Genomic DNA, 18,174 nt, shown 5'->3' on the forward strand with positions numbered 1-18,174 from the left:
AAATAGAATAAAGCACTGAAGTCGATGGATGCATACTTTGCTAAAAAATTTCAACATTTTACACATCTATATCATCACAATTGTTAATAAAGTAAAACTATTAGAGTGGAACCTCGAGATATGAGCACTTCTATATTCAAGAAGTTAGAGATATGAGGAAAATATAAACGAAAAATTCGTCACTAACTATGAGAACTGACCGAGTGACAAGCCAAGTTGTTGGTATGCATAGCGTGTTACCCGATTAGGCTCAACTCAGGGAATCAAATCACTTGATGTTCTTTGATCTATGTGTTTGTGCACCTGTGAGTTGAATCTTTTTTACATTTAACATGAAAATAATTATTTTGAAATGCCTCCTAAGAAGATTGTTGACTCAGATAGTGTTGCAAAGAAAAAGAAGAAAGTACCATTAAAAGTGAGAAAGAAATCATAGATAAACATAAGCGTGGTGTAAATGTGACAGAATTGGCAAAGACTCACAGCCATTTGATATCGATGATCTGCACTATTCTGAAGAAGAAGGAAGAAATTAAGAAACTTGATGTGTCCAAAAGAGTTACTGTTACTTCCAAGCGCCATCCTAAACTTTTAGAAGATGTTGAGAAGCTGTTGTTGCTGGAGATTAATGAGAAGCAGTTGAAAGGTGTTTTGGTGTCAGAAGCTATCATTTGCGCTAAGGCTAAGAATCTGCACTTGAACCTTCTCCGAGAAACACCAGGTATTATTTACCAGTGAACACCAGGTATTATTTATTTTTTAGGAAAATCGATTTATATGTTGATATTTTTTGGATTAACTGTGGAACGGATTAACTGTATATCCATTATTTTTAATGGGGAAGTTTTCCTCTATCTCGAGAAATTCGCTACACAAGTTCAATGCTGGAATTAATTAAACTCATACTTCAAGCTTCCACCGTATTAGCTAATTAGCAAGTATGAAAAGGACAAAATTATATTATTGATATTGGATTAAGAGTGGTAAATTTGCTTAGTTTCTAAGTAGGGAGAAATAGCATTGCTTTATTATTAATAATTGATAAAAAATTTGATTTAATTATTTTGGGATAAAAATTTTCAATTTAATTTTGGTTATTATGATAAGTATGTGTACAGGGTGTTTATAAAGTTCCGGACCCATTTTGATGTTTAATAACTCATAAAATAATAAAGATAGATTAAAATTAATAACATAAATGGTTAGATAGACTCAAAAAGTTTCATGAGCCTTGTCAATGAACTTCGACGTGTGCCCCCTTCGTTGCACGGAGAATATCAAGTTGATATTCAATTTCACGCCAGGTACCAGCAAGCATGTCGGCATCCACAGAGGCTATTGTGGTTGTAATTCTGGCTCTTAGATCATCAATGTTTGACACTCTCCTCTTGTAAACATTGTCCTTTACAAATCCCCAAAGAAAAAAGTTCAACAGCGTTATATCAGGTGATCTGGGTGGCCAAGGAATTGAACCTCCTTGCCCAATCCATCTTCCTGTAAAATGGTCATTTAAAGAACTATGAACGATGGTACCCCAATGAGGTGGTGCACCATCTTGTTGCAAAAAGATATGTGGCTGAAGCTTTTCTAGTTGTGGAAATACGAAGTTTTCCAACATGTCTAAGAATACGACTGATGAGACCGTCTTTTCTGTAAAGAAGAAAGGCCCAATGACTCGGTCGTGCATTAGTCCACACCACACTTTAACCTTTGGGGAACTCCTTTGTGCCTCATGGTATTCATGGGGATTTTCAGATCCCCATATGCGCACATTATGGCAATTAACAATGCCAGAAAGATGAAAGAGAGAAAATGCAATTAATAAGCAGACGATATTTAGAAAAGTACAGATATTTAGACTGGAAAATGAAATTATCTGAAATTAACCACATGTACAGATGATATTTACAAAAGTAAAGATATTCAAACCTGAAAAGGAAAATATATAAGTATTTCCATCAATAAATGCCATAAGTTTGTTTATATCATAATTATTTTGTGAGTTATTAAACATCAAAATGTGTCCAGGACTTTATAAACACCCTGTATTATTAGTATTATATGAGAATCACGTGATCAGGATTAATTTTGGGATGGTGTGCTCTTAAGAAACAATTGTTTAATTATTTTTAGGATAGAAAGACAAAATATTAAATTAAAAACACTGTGTTAGTATAAATTAAAATCACATTTGTCTTATATATTCTTCTTACTACTCCCCATCCCGAAAAAAAAGGTTTGGTGAAAGAAAAGTGTTTTTTCCATCACCAGGTATAATTCTGTAAGATATGAAATATATATTTGAAATGCTAGAACAATACATGCCCTTGTCTCAACACTTAGATTACTTCACTCTGCTTATTCTAAAAATTATGTCTAGATAAAGATAATTTGTGAAAATCTTCAGTCGTTTTTATATACAAAAAATCTTCAATACTAGACATCCAGCATGATCATTTGCATCTGTGTTACAACTGAATTTTTAATTTCTAATACATGTTATTGGGTACCTTTCTTCAATTTTCAGATGAAATTACCTCCTTTACCACCAATCTCTTCTCATTCTAATAAAAATGAAACATTCTCACCTGGACTTAAAGCTGAATATCGACAAAGGCTACCTAGTGTATCAAAAGGTAAGTTTTATATTTATTTATTTTATGTAGAATGTACTCTGAAGAGATGAAAAATGATTATTTAATTAATTTCTCAGTTTGTTGTTTGTTTGCTTACTGGAAACCAGAAATTTTTCAATCACATGTTGCTAAAAACAGGAGGAAAGTAAATGCAGTACAGCACAAAGTCCGAAATTTGGATTTCCATTATCCGGAATGATCTAAAATCCAGACCTAAAAAACGTTTTTCTTGTAGGCTTTATGTATGCGCATTTGATTCCCTCCCCCCTGCGCATAATAAAACATCTGGAGAGTCGCAATTCTTAATTTCACTTCGACACTAAATAAAATACCTTGTTATTAAAGAAACAATCTTTTTAGTATAAATTTGTACGATCAGTAATTTGGCTCTGTTGCTGCCTATCTGCTTTGGCACACATCTCAAACTGAAACATTCCACATAGATGCATTGTTGATCTAATGCCAACCTGGCGAATCATTATTTATTATACTTTCCTTTCATCACCCCATGTTTATCAACACATGCCAACTTGAGTAATGACTCATGTAGTGATGCATAAACATTTTTTTTTATGTTAGTAATTGAATAATAAAGGAGTATGGTAACTTTTTATGTTGACATTATGCTTGGTGATGATTACAGATTTAAATTAAATGCGGTAAAAAATGCTGACGAGGAAAACTTTAACAATTTTTTTTTCATATGCTAAAAATAGATTTTTTAATGATACTCATAGGCAAAAAAAAAAAAAAAAAAAAAAACTGCATTTATTGCTATTTGAATTAAGAATAACTGATTTGTTATTCACATAAACCCAAAAGAGCACCAGGGCTTGCATGGCTGCACCGAATCACAGAATTTAGGACCCACAGAAACTGCATCAGGCGGTAAGATATCTAGTGCTGGCCCTCAATAAGGCTTAAGTATATGTGGGAATTTATTTATTCAGAACTCTGATAAGCCTTAAGCATGTGCAAGAAATAGACATAAGCATAATAAATAACTAATACAATTTAGGCTTAATTGTCGTAATGCGCAATAGAAGCAAGATAAAATTTAACGGAACAACTTGTCGTTAGTCGCCAGGCTCATTATAAATAATCAAATATATATAGTGAACGATAGCTAAATTTGATGATGATAGCCGCTAATTTTAAAGGATATCGCAAAACAAAGGTGAAATTTTCCAATTAATGGATTTTGTAAAGAAATGTGGAGAAGTGGTAATAAATGAAGATGATATAAAAGAAGTTTTTCATTGTGATGACAACGTTTCTCAATCCTCAATCAATTAATGAATTGCGAAATCTGTAGTATGGTTCTAGATGCAGAAAAAAGTGACAGAGAAGTTACTGAAAATTTATAATGAAAAAATTTCTATTGACAAGTTAGTCAGAATGCAGTTGCAGGGCTTCAACATGTAACTGAACAAGAGATTATGTCTATCTACAGGATTAAAGAGAAAGTATTAGCACAAAAAATGAAACAACTTACATTGAAAGAAATGTTTAATAAGGTAAACAAATAAATATTAAGCTCTTTTTTTATGCCCTTTAGATCATAAATAATTCATTATTTCATAAATCACAATTTCATATTTTTAATTTTATAATTTCTACATGTCATCTTACTAGATTTAAACTGATGATCTAATATCCGGGAAAATTCCAAAACCGGAATCCCCGACGAGTCCAGATTTCGGACTTTGTACTGTATTAGATTTCATTAAAAATGCCTTGCATCTTAAACCCTCGCTTTCTTCAGGAAGAAATACCTCCAGAAGTTTCCTGGTTTGTCTATCATTTTACGTATGCACCAATTTAAGTTTATTTTTTGCATCCATCAACATCTCCGGAATTCTGAAGTAATTGACACCTCTTTATTTAATAAACAATCAGTATTGAACGAGTTTCATTTTTGTCTCTCCTAAAAAGTCTTTTGTCAATTACTACTATTTTGTTAGGCCCTACATTTTTACCAAAAACTTTTTTACAGCATTATAAGCAAACTTCCTGCAGGTAATTGCTGCCATCTTTTACTGTTTTGTGAACCATATTATGTCAGCAGAATTTACACACTTTTTTTATGTTAAACATTCCATAACTTTGAAAATAATCCACTGTTCTGTAGAAATCAGGTTCTAAATTCTGATCATTTTCAAAATGCAAGAAAAAATGCAATAATAACAGTTAATTTATATAAAATTAAAGGTGGCTGATCGAGAATCAATTGAGGTTACGTTAATGAAGGTGCAGATGTTATAAGCGTGTTGTGGTGTCATGCTTACCCATAACTAGTTCTGAGTCAGGCTGTTTGGCCTGAGTTGCACAGTCAATAGGGTAAAATGTAAATTTTTAGTTGAAAGAAATTATATTTTTCATTGTAGATTCATGAGGTTTTCAGAGCAGGAAACATGAAAAATGCACTGTACCATTACTGTGATTCAATCTCTAAACCTCCTATCAGCTAGCCATACATACTTCCAACTATGCAATGAAGATACATGGTAGGAATGAAGAAACTACCTTTGATTCTTCCCATGATCCAATTGCCAAATCTTGGTGTTGATGAATTATTATCTACCATATTTTAGTTCAAGTGCCATTTGTAGAGTTCTTAGGTTTTTGGTGCAGAAAACATAAAAAATGGGCATTGCCTTTGCGGAGATTTCAAGTCAGACATGCTCCGTGTTACACCACAAAGACACACAGTAAGGAGAGAGAAAATATCTCTTGTACCATTTGATCATCTCTTTTGCAAAGCATCTTCAAAATATCAAGCTTTTGTATGTGAGATCATATTACAAATAAATTTTTGTTTATATGTATATTCAACTTCCTAAATTTTTATAAAAGGTTTTCCAAGAAACTGATGCATTAAAAAATGAGACCTTTCATCCTTTGACTGGAATCATATGTACTTTTGATAATTTACTAGTTTTTTTTCAATAATCAGTTATTTTCTAAGTTTATTTAAAATAGGAATGGTAAATTAATTGTTAAATCCATCTTAGTGTATTTAAATTTTATATGGGAATTTTTTAATCCAAATTTTAAGAGTTACATTTATCAAATTAAATTAATCAAAATATCTTTTGAGAATGATTATAGGTACCACAAAATCGCTTGTAAATTATTTCTAATATAATTATTTGATTCAGTTTTACATCTTATGAAATTAACAAAGAATTGATTTGTATTTTTTTAATTCAAAAATTCATTCAACATTGTAAAATTCTTAAGTGAGAAGTTGCCTCTGCATAATATAGTTTTAATGGAAAATTGTATAATTTCATGAATATCTTGAATTACAGTATAGTTCTAAGTATTCATTTAGTGGAGATTCGTGTATTATTATTTTATTCTGCAAGTTTGTACAAGTTTCCTTCTTCTGTTTAGGTTCTGTATGGTACGTACCATTGCAACAGACATCTGTTTCTGAATCTAATACATCAGATGAGGATGATGAAGTACTGACAAAAACAGAACGTAGGTGTTCCCTTTTGGATGAAGTTGAGAAAGATGAAAGCATTAGGCATGTTGATAGTGATGTGGAATCAGATAGTTCTGAGGAGTCTGAGTTAAATAGGGTAAAAAATTAAATAGAGTTTTTGTGCTAATTTAAGATTTGTTTGGTTAACATAGACAGATATTATTTAAAAAAAAAAAAAAAAAAATTAGGAAACATCTTGTGTTTTGGTTTGAAATGCATTTGTTGCATCTTCAGTAACAGCAGCTCATAAATATCATATTCTGCTTGCTATTCATACTGCTATTGTTCAGGGCACTTGTAACTGACTGAAATGATTGACATGTGACTCAATTAAAATAATCAGCTTTGGCATCCAGATATTTTTATCGGTGTTGTGTTAAATTGAAAATTCAGTGCATAGCGAAATCTCGTGACTATGATCTTAGAAATTATTTAATTGCTTTATGGAATAATTGTGATTTGGAAAATTTAAACCAAAAAGAAAGTTTTTTTGGGGGGGGGCAGTGCAAAATGTGATAATCTGTTGAGGTGGTGAAAGGTGAATGTGATGGGTGATGAAAAATTACATAACCATAATGTTAGCTGGTTTTTCTATGACTCGTGAAAAAGAGCATAGTTATGCAATACAAGGACACTGTGTTCATGAATGCTGGCTGTTTCAGGTAAATTTGTTGGTTTTAACCTAGTTTGCACAGAAACAGTCCATACTGATGGTTTTACCTTGCCTGGGAAGATATGATAAATGATGCTAGTTGCATAGCACCATGTGTTATAAATTGATAGATTGCGCTGTTAGGTGGCGCTCCGAACGTCTTGTCTCTGTTGATGTTCTGTAACTTTCTTTTAGTTTGATGGAAGATCGAAGGTGTTAAGCCTAATAATGATGAAGGCATTTGCCTAACAATAATGCTTGTAACTATTGTATTATACTGTCAATAAAATGTCTGTGTATTAATAACAAAATGGAATGATCACTTACCTCTGGAACTAATGCTCTTTGATAGTAACCGGAATTATTTAATACACCATGCAAATAAAAGAATTTTTTATAATGAGGTGGTAGCTTTTGCCTGGATATCCTGCTAATGAGCTGACCTGCTGTCATATTTGTATCAGATCCATTTTGCCTTACTCATAAAAGTTTTGTGCAAAATTCCCTGCTTGTTATTTTTCAGCATGAATCAAATACACTTTTGTATCTGAAATGCCTTGTTTGTGGAAGTGAGATCTTGGAAAATCCAAGTATCTAAAATCTTCATCAAATCTATTGATACCAGGCACTAAAGCAAAATGAAGTGATAGACATCAAATTCCTCATCTATCATGCAGGAATTTTGTTGCCAATCAGCTACCCTAGAAGATGAAAAAGATTAAGGTCAATGCCTGTATAATGCACAAAACTTCACAAACCATCAATGAATCGTGTGAGTCATAAGCAAAAATCAATTTTAGTTGTGCACACTCCTTGGTTGTAGCAAAGCACTGTAATTCACCATGAACTGATCAATACAGATTATCGGTCACTTATCTAAGCATATAATTTCATCTCTAAGTGGTTACTTTCTGTGTGCTGTCAGTTGTTTTCAAGTGCTTAAATAAGCCTGTCATCATTTATGTCTACAAATCCCATTTCACTTAATCTTATTCCTGGATTTTTTGAATATTTTAACTAAAGAAAGCTCATACATTTATTCTATGTTTACAATATTTAAATTCTGAAAACTTTTTGTTCTGTGTTTAATTTGTTAGCTTTTTATGCAGTGCATGTACAGTAAAAATAAACATATTAAAATTTTATGTTCTTTAATAGACACACACACTTGTAAGGATTGATAATACGATATCGTTAGTTCGTCCGGTAATTGAAAATGATGCATCTTCTAATGTACAGTGTACAGTTCAAGAAAATTCCCCTGAGACTTCAGAAATGGTAAGGATGTGTGCACATACATATAGATACATTGAAATATTTTTTTGAATGATAGTAAAAAAATTTATATTGAAAACAGAACTCTATTTTAATAATCTTGTTTTTTCATTTTATATAATTTCAAATAAAAATGTTTGCTCCCTAACTTTTCCCCCTCCTCTTGCATGTTTAACTTCTGAAGAGCTATATTATTAATTTACTGTATTAAGCTCTTGTTATATTCATATTTTTAATAATTAAGTTGTGAATTTGAATTTCCTGTAAAGTTTTCCAAGTGTTTTGTTATTTGAAAACTGTAACTGATATTGTTTCATAAATCATACATGGAATTTCTGTACAAAGGTTGCTATTTATATTTTTAGCCTTGGTCACAGTAAGTGTTGCTAGACAGCCACAGATGATTCCAATCAAAAGTTTGATATTTTTAACCATAACTTCTTCAGAACATTTTGCAATTTTAGTGTGATTTGTGTTTTTTACGGTAAATTGAAAAATTCATCTCAGGCAAAAAGTGGAACTGACTCGTGAACATTTTCGTGTGATTATTTTTTCAACATGGATTATCAAGACGAGAGTGCTTTAATAAACTTATTTCTTTATACAGTGATAAAGCACCATCCTACAGTGCTGTTAAAAAACTGTTATAATGAATTCAGTCATGGTCAATGTCTGTTCCAGGATGAATTCTTTGAAGGTCATTAAAAATCAGTTGTTTTGCCAGAAAATATTGATGCTGTGCATGAACTGATAAAGCAAGATCATCATGTGACATACTGTGAGATTGAGGCATCTTTTGGGCATTAGTATCACAAGCATCAATAAGATAGTATGTGCAAGATAGCATTTGGCCATAAAAAAAGATTTGTTTGCGTTGGATACCACATAATCTGACAAATGCTCAAAAGAAGGCTCATGTCGATTGGTGCAAGGAAATATTGGAAAAATATGTTCAAGTTTCATCAGAGGCTATGTGTAACATATAAACAGGTGACGAACCATGGACCTCTGCGTATAAGCCCGAAACAAAACAGCAGTAAATTGTATGGGTCTTCCAAAACGAGCCAAATCCAACATCAAAGCAAATGGTTGCCTGTTTCTTCAGCATTACCAGTCATGTGGCAACAGTGGCATTAGAGCAATGCAGGACAGTCAATTCTGAATGGTACATGACCATTTATTTGCCATAAGTTATCAGAGAAATATAAAAACAGAAGAAGAGGCAAATCATTCTTCATCATGACAATGCAAGCTCTCACACATTGGCTCAAACAAAGTAATTTTTGATGGCCAAAACATTGAATTGATGGGTCATCTGCCATACAGCCCTGATTTGACACCCAATGACTTTTTTTTTTATTCCAGCGCATCAAAAATAAATTATGTTGTCAGGGATTTAAAACACCTGAAAAAGTGGTTGATGCACTCAAAATGTTTGTTTTGGAGTTACTTCTATCGGAGTAGAAAAATTTCTTTGAAAATTGGTTCAAATGCATGCAAAAGTGTATTTATCTTCATGGAGAATATTTTGAAAACAATAAAACCAATTTCGATCTGAAATTTTTTTTTTTCGCTATTAGGCTAGAAATATAAATAGCAACCCTTGTAAGATTGTGAATAAATATCAATATTACACAGTTGTTTAATTTACTTCATAAAATTATTTCTTTAGTGCTACAACTTATTTAAAACAAGTATGTAAAGTTTTTTTATTTTATTTTATTTTATTTTATTTTATTTTTTTTTTATTTATGTATTTAGCTTATACCAATTCATCATATACTGTATCCTTTTAACTCATTTAATAATGGTTATCAAAAAGGGGAAAAAGTCATTCAATTTAAAGTTATATATATCTGACACAATGGAAGTATATATTGCTCTTCTTTGCTGTTATATTAGAATTTTTGGAAATGTTATAATGCAGTACATCTATGGATGATTTCACGCAGATTATCCGAATTATTTAATTACGATTAGCTGCTTGTGCCACTAAAGATATGCTTGATTACTTTGGTTAATGGCCAGGAAAACATTTGTGAAATATTATAAAGAATTAAGACTCCTTTTTATGTCATGGTACAGCACTTGGCATATCAGTCTGGTACACTGAAAATCATGCATACAACTATGGACAAGGTCGCAGAGTATTGTTCAAAATAACCTGCTTCTGATTTTTTTTTTAGCTGTATGAACCTGAATTTAATGGTAATATTTTATTCTTTCATGTATTTAAAAAAGAAACTTGGAAGAATAAATATTTTCAACTGGTAAAATACAACAATTTGCATGTCAGTTGCAATATAAAAATGAAGAATGCTCCTTTCTGATGCAGTTAAGAAATACTTTAATTATATCTTTTTATTTAAATTAAAAAGAAGCATGAAATATTGTGTACACTCATGTAATGCCCTTACCTACTACACAAAAATTTCATTGAAGATTTCCAGATGTAGACATTACATGTATCATTCACTCACTAAATTCAATAATTTGTGCTTATTCTCCCACAAAAAGCCATGATAAATCTTGAAGGGCAAAATATGTAAATGAGAAGAAAAATTAAAATACAAGCAATTAAATGTGTTACACATCCAGGGTCAGTTTCATCATTAGCCATTGACTTTAGTAATCATCTAGAAAGTTTTTCATAAATAGAGAAAAAGACAGATTATTCAAGCTTTTTTAGTTTTAGATATAGTTAAATATTATTTAATTTATAATTAAATAAATATTGTTTATATGTTGTAAAAAATTTACAGTGAAATCTGAGAAATTTCTTCCTAAAAAAAAAAAAAAAAAAAAAAAAAAAAAAAAAAAAAAAAAAAAACACCTTTTGAAAATATTTATCGTTTCTGAAACCATAAGTAAATAATAATGTTGAATATCATTGATAGGTGCATTCTCTAAGGTGAACATCTTCACACAAGATCAGCAACTGTCTGGAACCATGAATGATCATCTTAGGGAAGTTTCATTATCTATGCTAAATAGGTGCTGTAAAGGGTGGGATGTCTTAAATTTTCTTTCCTTAAGAATGTGAGATAAACTTTCATCAGCCCCACATACACCAAACTCAAAACACTATGTACATATACTTTAGCAGCTTTGAATTTCTTCTTTTAACTGAGCAGGAAACATATTGATTCACTAATAGTTTTTGGCAATTATTTTTAAATATATAATTTAAAATGCATTTTTGATTGTTTATGTCATCACAAAATACATGTGTGCATATACAACAGCATTTAACATCTTCTGATGAACTGTTGATTTCACTGTCTTTTTTAGTTGATCAAGAACATTTCTTTTGAACAGCAAACTCATCTTCATTTTCATTTTATACATATAAGATGCCTATTACATTAAACTTTTCTGAAGCTTGTCTTGGGACAAACTTCATCACACTGATAATGCCCATAGTTTATATCTAGTCCACAAGAATCCGATAAATCGTTTTCCTGCTCCTGTCCATCAACTAAATATAGTAATTTTATCTTCATAAAAATGTTAGTGCAGTGATTATAAAAGTCCATGTTTTTACCATACATTCTTTCTGGAAAATCAAGATGCAAACATTACAAGAGTGTAATATGGTATATCAAATTAATTTTGTAGTCATAACATTAATAACATGATTTGTAAGATCAAAAGATGGTAGTAAAATTGTTCTAGTTGTCCTAGAAATACAAATTCAATCTAAATAAAAAGACCGCTGAAGACTTGTTAGGCATTTTTATAAATTCTCACATTTTCAGCTTGTATTTCACAAATAGATATTATGTCAGCTCAAATAAAAGTTAAATAAATAATAAATAAAATTTTTAAAAGTAGAAAATTATGTAAATCATAATTACCGCAATAGCAATTTCCTATCCTAATCGTAATTACTGCAATAGCAACAGTCCAATTAGTTATGTATTGAAAGATTTAAATACTTTCCTTTCCGTAGAATGTAAATAAAGGTTCTAATATACATTTTTCATCTTTCTTCCTTTTTAAGACAGGAACAATATACTTTTTCTGTGCTACTGATTAGGAATTAGCATCTTTTATGTGTATTGCAACTGTCTTAATATTAGTCAAAAGTCGTTAATTCGGACACCCATAACCCGGAATGATCTATAATCCGAACCTCAAAGCTGACACAGGCGCGTTTAACCTTTATGGCTGCAAGTGTGCGCGTGCGCAAAATACGTTTACGAATGTGCGTTTAATGTATAACGGGCGGTATAAGCTAAGCTAAAATTATCTAATTCAGTTAATGTTGCAGATTGCGTTGTTCCTTAATCTTTGGATTGGATTCGGCTTTTTATTTTTTGCAGACTGTTAGAGCAATTTTATAAAAGTAAGCTTGAACTTTCGATTATATCAAATAGAATTTCTGATATATATTTACTAATATGTAAAGGATCTACAAAGCGAAAGTATGTTTTGAAGTCCACTAAACAAAAAGTGGAATTACCGCAAAAAATGGATAAAGGCATATCCTTTGTTTATCTAAACTTTAATGTGTGTTTATCTAAACTTTGTTTATCTTTAACGCCGCTGCGCGCAATGAATTGGAAGTTGATCTGTCAGCACCATCCTTATTTTCAGGGCAGATGTTTTTATTTTATTTGGCTTATAATTCCTTACTAACTGTAGTATTTCATCTCAATGTACTCCGTCTTTGATATGATTTAAATCAAATTCCTCATCATTATAATTTGCTTCCGATAGTGAAGAAAGTGACAGAGGTTATTGAAAACGAAAAAATTTCGATTGACAAATTAGTCGGTATTCTCGACACAGCAACGGAACTTTGTAATTGAACAAGAAATTATGTCTGTTTATAGAATTAAAGAGAATGTATTATCATATAAAAAACTAAGCAACTTAAACAACTTACGTTGAAAGAAATGTTTAATAAAGTAAACAAATAAATATTAACCTTTTTTTTTTTTTTTTTTTTTTGTAAATTTTTATACCCTTTAGATCATAATTGTTCTTTATTTCATAAATTACGGTTTCATATTTTTAATTTTATAATTTCTGCATGCCATCTTACCAGATTTAAACTGATGATCTATAATCCGGAATCACCGAAGTCCCGACGAGTCCGGATTAACGACTTTTGACTGTATTAAAATTACTAATATGAAAACTTCATGTAATTATATACAGTAGGCACATCTTTATGTGATCACATTTGTCCATGACTATTCTGATAACATCAAGTGATGAAAAACATAACCTTTAAAATATCAATGGAATTTAACTAATATAGTATAAATATGACTATATATAATGTTTATAAAATGCTAAATAAGTTAAAAACTTCTGTTAACATATATGCATTTTTATTAATGTGCTTTGTTAATTTGCATTAAATTTCCATCAGGACAGAATTTCTGTTGCAGCTACAGATCCAAAAGAATCACAGCTTGAACAGAAAAGTAAAAATGTGAGAGGTAATATTATGGCATTAATTGTAAATTTTAATTATACATTTTTTTCTCTATTTTATTATCTATTGTGATTATATGGTTTGAAGTTATATAATAGTGTTCCCTTTTCACATATCAGTAAAATTATAAGATATTTTAATCTTTAAAATTGGGTAAAATTAACTATAGCTGGTCACTAGTTTCATAGATCTCTGAGTTTGATAGACACTGATATGGACAAGGACCATTTTTCCTTTTTTGTAACATCTGTCACAGTGATGTGTCTGCATCACGGTAGTATTGTGTAATTACAGTAAAAGTTCAACAGTCTGGAAAGGAAATAAATGATGAATGCATGAAATGCCAAACCTTATGAAAATTTCAGATAATTGAGCATGTAAAAAGTGCAATTTGTATTAAAAATACCAGATGCATGGAAGGAGAAATTTCCTGTTTAAAGTCAGAAAATAATCGTCTTATTTGTTATCAGCTTAAATATCAAATGCTTGCATTTAATGTTAAGATTCTGAAAAAATATGCATTTCAGACATAAAAGCCAATATATTTTCATAGACCTTAAACATATGCAAATGAAACATCTTATTTGATTTTGAAATCTTACTGACAGTGAGTGAAGGGAGAGAAATCACCAAATCGTAAGTCATTTCAGCAAGTGTTTGAAAGAACTGATTGCTCTTTATTTAGTTAGATAGGTAATTAAAAGATACAAGTTACAAATATAGTATATTAAAAACTTAAATCACTGTTAAAATTTTTCACTTTGCATCATTATTGTGTATCCATTTTCAAACAAGATCACATTGTGTCCATTAATGCACACTCTTTTGAACCTGTAATAAGAAGAAAAATGGCAGTGAATTTTGTGTATACTCCACTACATACTTTACCATTTAGGGCAGATCAATAATTTTATTCATTTTCTGAAACGAAAGAAAAAAAGTAGATTAATTTTGTGAATACTCAACTGCATACTTTTCCATTTAGGGCAGATTGATTTTTTTTTTTTCAAAATGATAGAAAAAGTAGATAATACCAGTTAATTTACATTCATCTTCACAAAAACTAAAGCATTTTATCAAAAATTATTCAGGTTTACATAAAACCAAAATGAAGATCTTATGATGATATTGTGATGTTACATTTAGCCATCATTGGTGCTAAATTACGCTGTTTGGTGAGAATTATCATTTGTTCTGAATCCAAATAAAGCTGTTATAACAAACTGTATGATAGTTTAAATTTGCTTAGCTTTTCATTAACAAGATATAGTCCAATCATATGAGCTTTCTGGTTAGTTGAATATTGGATAGTCAGGTTTTTAGTGTATTTTTGAATAAAATCAGTTACAAAATGCAAAATTTTGAATAAGTGAGTCAAACTATTTTTTTACATCTATTGTGTCGTTTGGTACATCATTTTAGTTCCCAGATTTCTTTGATTTGAAGTTACTGAATTTAACCCTTTAACTGTCAAGTTATTTTGATGATTTGAGTACACAAATTGTCAAATTTTTTTATTGCAAAAATCAAATGTTTAGTACAAAATAAAATATACTTAGTAGTTAAAAATTGATATTTTGAAGTACATGGGTGAAATTTTTAAAGTTTTGTAGCCACTGCATATTTGTTTGAGGCGGCTTCCACTCAACATGGCAGCTGTAAAGTTCGCTTCTAGTGGAGCATTATTTTCTAAAAATGGGAAAAAAAATCTAAAAAATAAATAAATGAAAAAAAAAGAAAAAAAAGAAAGAAAGAAAGAAAAGTGAATACCTATTAGTTGTTTAGTTATTCAGTCTTGTGTGGTACAACTGGAAACGCTTTTCCAAGTACAAACCAACTCCACAATCACTACACCAGAATCGTGTTTCCTTCTTTATCTTTTTCCCATTTTTATCCTTTTTCGAACAGCACACTTTGCACTGTCTTGTAGGCTCACGTTTTGAAGGAGTAGGAAGAATATGGGATATAAAATGGCGTTCAGTAAGACGGGAAGGGTTATCTATTGTAGGTGGTCTGCCAACATTCTTTTGTCCAGAAGCTGCATCATCATATTTATGTAAAATCTCTTCTACAACTTGGATTCGAAATTCTAAAAATGTAATATGTTTTTCAGCTACATTTTTATAGAGCAAATATGAGTTCCAGAGTACCTTGTCTAGTAAATGTAAAAATATCTTTTTATAATATTTTTTCTGACGTTTTCGGATTGTTGGATGAATGAATATTTCCTGATCACAGCGATCTATGCCACCCATAGTTAGATTGTAGTCAGAAACAATCTTCGGCTTGAATATATCTTCATTTTTTTTTTTTTTTGACGCTGACCATGGAAGTATCATGAATACTGCTCATCAAGCAAACATCCTTCTTATCTTTCCACCTTATAGCCAAAATCTTACCTCTTTGAAAAGCTATGATTTGATCTTTTTGTAATTTTCTTTTAGTGAATTCTGTAGGTAAATCTCGTCTGTTTATCCTTACTGTGCCATAAATATCTGTTTTTTGGGCTACAAGTAAATCTGCAAGCTCGGGTGACATGTAATAGTTATCTACAGTCACACAATAAACATTTCCAAGAAAGCGATGCAGTAGGTGCATGATGACTTTTGTAGAAAGTCCATAATTTGTGTACAATTGATTGAAGACAGTACTATTTCCTGTATAGATGATGAAGTCACAAATATACCCTGTTTCCGCCTTACAAAGCATAAAAAATTTGATTCCAAATCGTGCACATTTGATAGGAATATATTGTTTCCAAGATAACCTTCCTTTATAAGGCATCAAGCTTTCATCAACTGATACATCACTTTTCGGTACGTAAAAATTACAAAATTTTTCCCATAAATTTTCTATCACATTATACAGCTTCCAAAGTTTTGGATTTGGAAAATCATCTTTTTTTTTCAGCTTCATTATTGCAAAAATGTAAATATCGAAAAAGCAAAATAAAACGATTTACGGGCATTACTTTTGAGTAAACTGGAGTATGCAAAATCCTTCGATGAGACTATTACATAGCCTGATTTGGTTTTCGGACAATACCTTGAAGAATTATTAGCCCAAAGAATAGCTTCATTTTTCTGTCATTTGTAGGGATCCATTTTTTACTGTGGGGATCCATTTTTCACCTTGATATCTTTGCTCGATTTGCTTTTCTTTCTTGTTCTGCATAGTTGTTTGTTTCTTTGACAATTATTTCCATTAGATTTGAATCCAGAAACATTTATAAAATATCTAAAGGAGCGTAGTTTATGTTTACAGGAAAAGTTACACCTGGAGTACCTTTAAAAAGGAACTGCGAGGGCCCTAATCGGCCAGAATCAGTTATTTCACACCAGTCTTTAGCATTTCCTATATCATCATCATCGGTATCCGTTCATTCACTGCTACTTTCAATGTCACTCTCCTCAGTTTCACCTGCATCACTAATATCGATACCTTCAAAATCTTCATCTTCGGTTGAAGAATCTAAATCATCTATATAACGTTTCAAAGAACTGGACGTCATTTTACAACAAAAAGATCCCACACACTTTGAACCAAAGAACTTCTAACCTCTAACCTTTGAAATCTTCAGTAAAGTGCTGCCATCTACTGAATTGAACGCACATTAAATTTTCCCGAGATACAGTTTCGGGTGTAACAATACAATGCACTCAAAAAAAAAAAAAATTACCCCGAGTTATTCTTGGGCGTGACATTTTTGAACACCAGTGCTGCGCGAGATTATCTCGGGCATGACAGTTAAAAGGTTAAGCTAGTTATGTGAGACCCTTCAAATGTAAATCTGACTTATTATTCCCCCCCCACACACACACTTATATAGACTTGCAGTTATTTTGAAAAACTATAGTGACTGAACTATTGTAGAATTGCACAGAATTTAGCTGTAAATATTGATTTAAAAAAAAAAAAAACCTGCATTTGGAAAGAAAATCCAACATGTCTGTGTATTTGTTGTAAGGAGCATTATTCTGCATTAATTATGTTACTTAGCTATAAACAAGCAAATGGCAATATGTATTTCTTATTTCAGGAAATAAAGGCAAAACACTACTTCTTTAAAAAGAGAAAGTGGTTTCAGATTATCTGCCAAAACTCATAAAACATTAAATAAAATAAACACTGATATAAAGCTGAATCTTTCTTAACCCTTTGTGGTGCACTACACTTTAAAGTTGCTATTTCAACAAGAAAAGCTCTATGCAGTCTATCTAGGGCTAAAGAGTATACAGATAAAATTTTAAAATTTTGTAAAAATTGCACTTACCGTCTCAATTCTGTGGGTGTTCCATGAGGTAAAGGTTGTTTTAAGCGGCACCAGAGCTTTAAAGTGCGACTAAGCGAGCATTGCAGTGAAGCATGGAATTGAGTAGAAGCTTATATATAGTAATGAAAAAACACTGTATTATAGCTGTATACATGGTTTTCTGGATATACACAACTTTCTTGAATATATATGAATAAATGAGGTAAATATATTACAAGTCCCATATACAAAATATACACAAGTCCTATATACAAAAATATTTACAGATTTTTCGATTTCATAGCTTTGTGAAATTTTCAAAGCGTCACATCTTTTTGATAGAAGCACAAACCAACTTTGCAGGTTTTAAACAAAAAACTTGTTTTGTGCAGCTTCTGTTCCATGCAACACAATATG

The 18,174-nt window shown here is 31.0% G+C and overlaps 1 protein-coding gene and 1 long non-coding RNA gene across 2 annotated transcripts in view; one reads left to right on the forward strand and one right to left on the reverse strand.

Moving 5' to 3' along the window:
- Positions 1 to 18,174, forward strand: part of LOC118185929 (X-linked retinitis pigmentosa GTPase regulator-like) — a 105,632-nt gene that overhangs the window by 74,744 nt on the left and 12,714 nt on the right. The window contains exons 11-14 of the mRNA XM_035355903.2: positions 2,528 to 2,636; positions 6,036 to 6,226; positions 7,940 to 8,059; positions 13,440 to 13,509. Coding sequence (XP_035211794.1) covers positions 2,528 to 2,636; positions 6,036 to 6,226; positions 7,940 to 8,059; positions 13,440 to 13,509 — 490 coding nt within the window. The remainder of the gene's footprint in view (positions 1 to 2,527; positions 2,637 to 6,035; positions 6,227 to 7,939; positions 8,060 to 13,439; positions 13,510 to 18,174) is intronic.
- On the reverse strand, positions 14,160 to 17,969 carry LOC118185953 (uncharacterized). Its single transcript, XR_004757691.2, has 2 exons — positions 17,779 to 17,969; positions 14,160 to 14,336 (listed from the first exon to the last, which is right to left on the reverse strand). It is a non-coding gene; the product is annotated as an uncharacterized LOC118185953 (long non-coding RNA).

This window comes from Stegodyphus dumicola, chromosome 11 (assembly GCF_044657685.1).
Source record: "Stegodyphus dumicola isolate Sdum_Otavi_A_Nest chromosome 11, ASM4465768v1".
Classification (NCBI taxonomy): Eukaryota; Metazoa; Arthropoda; class Arachnida; order Araneae; family Eresidae; genus Stegodyphus; species Stegodyphus dumicola.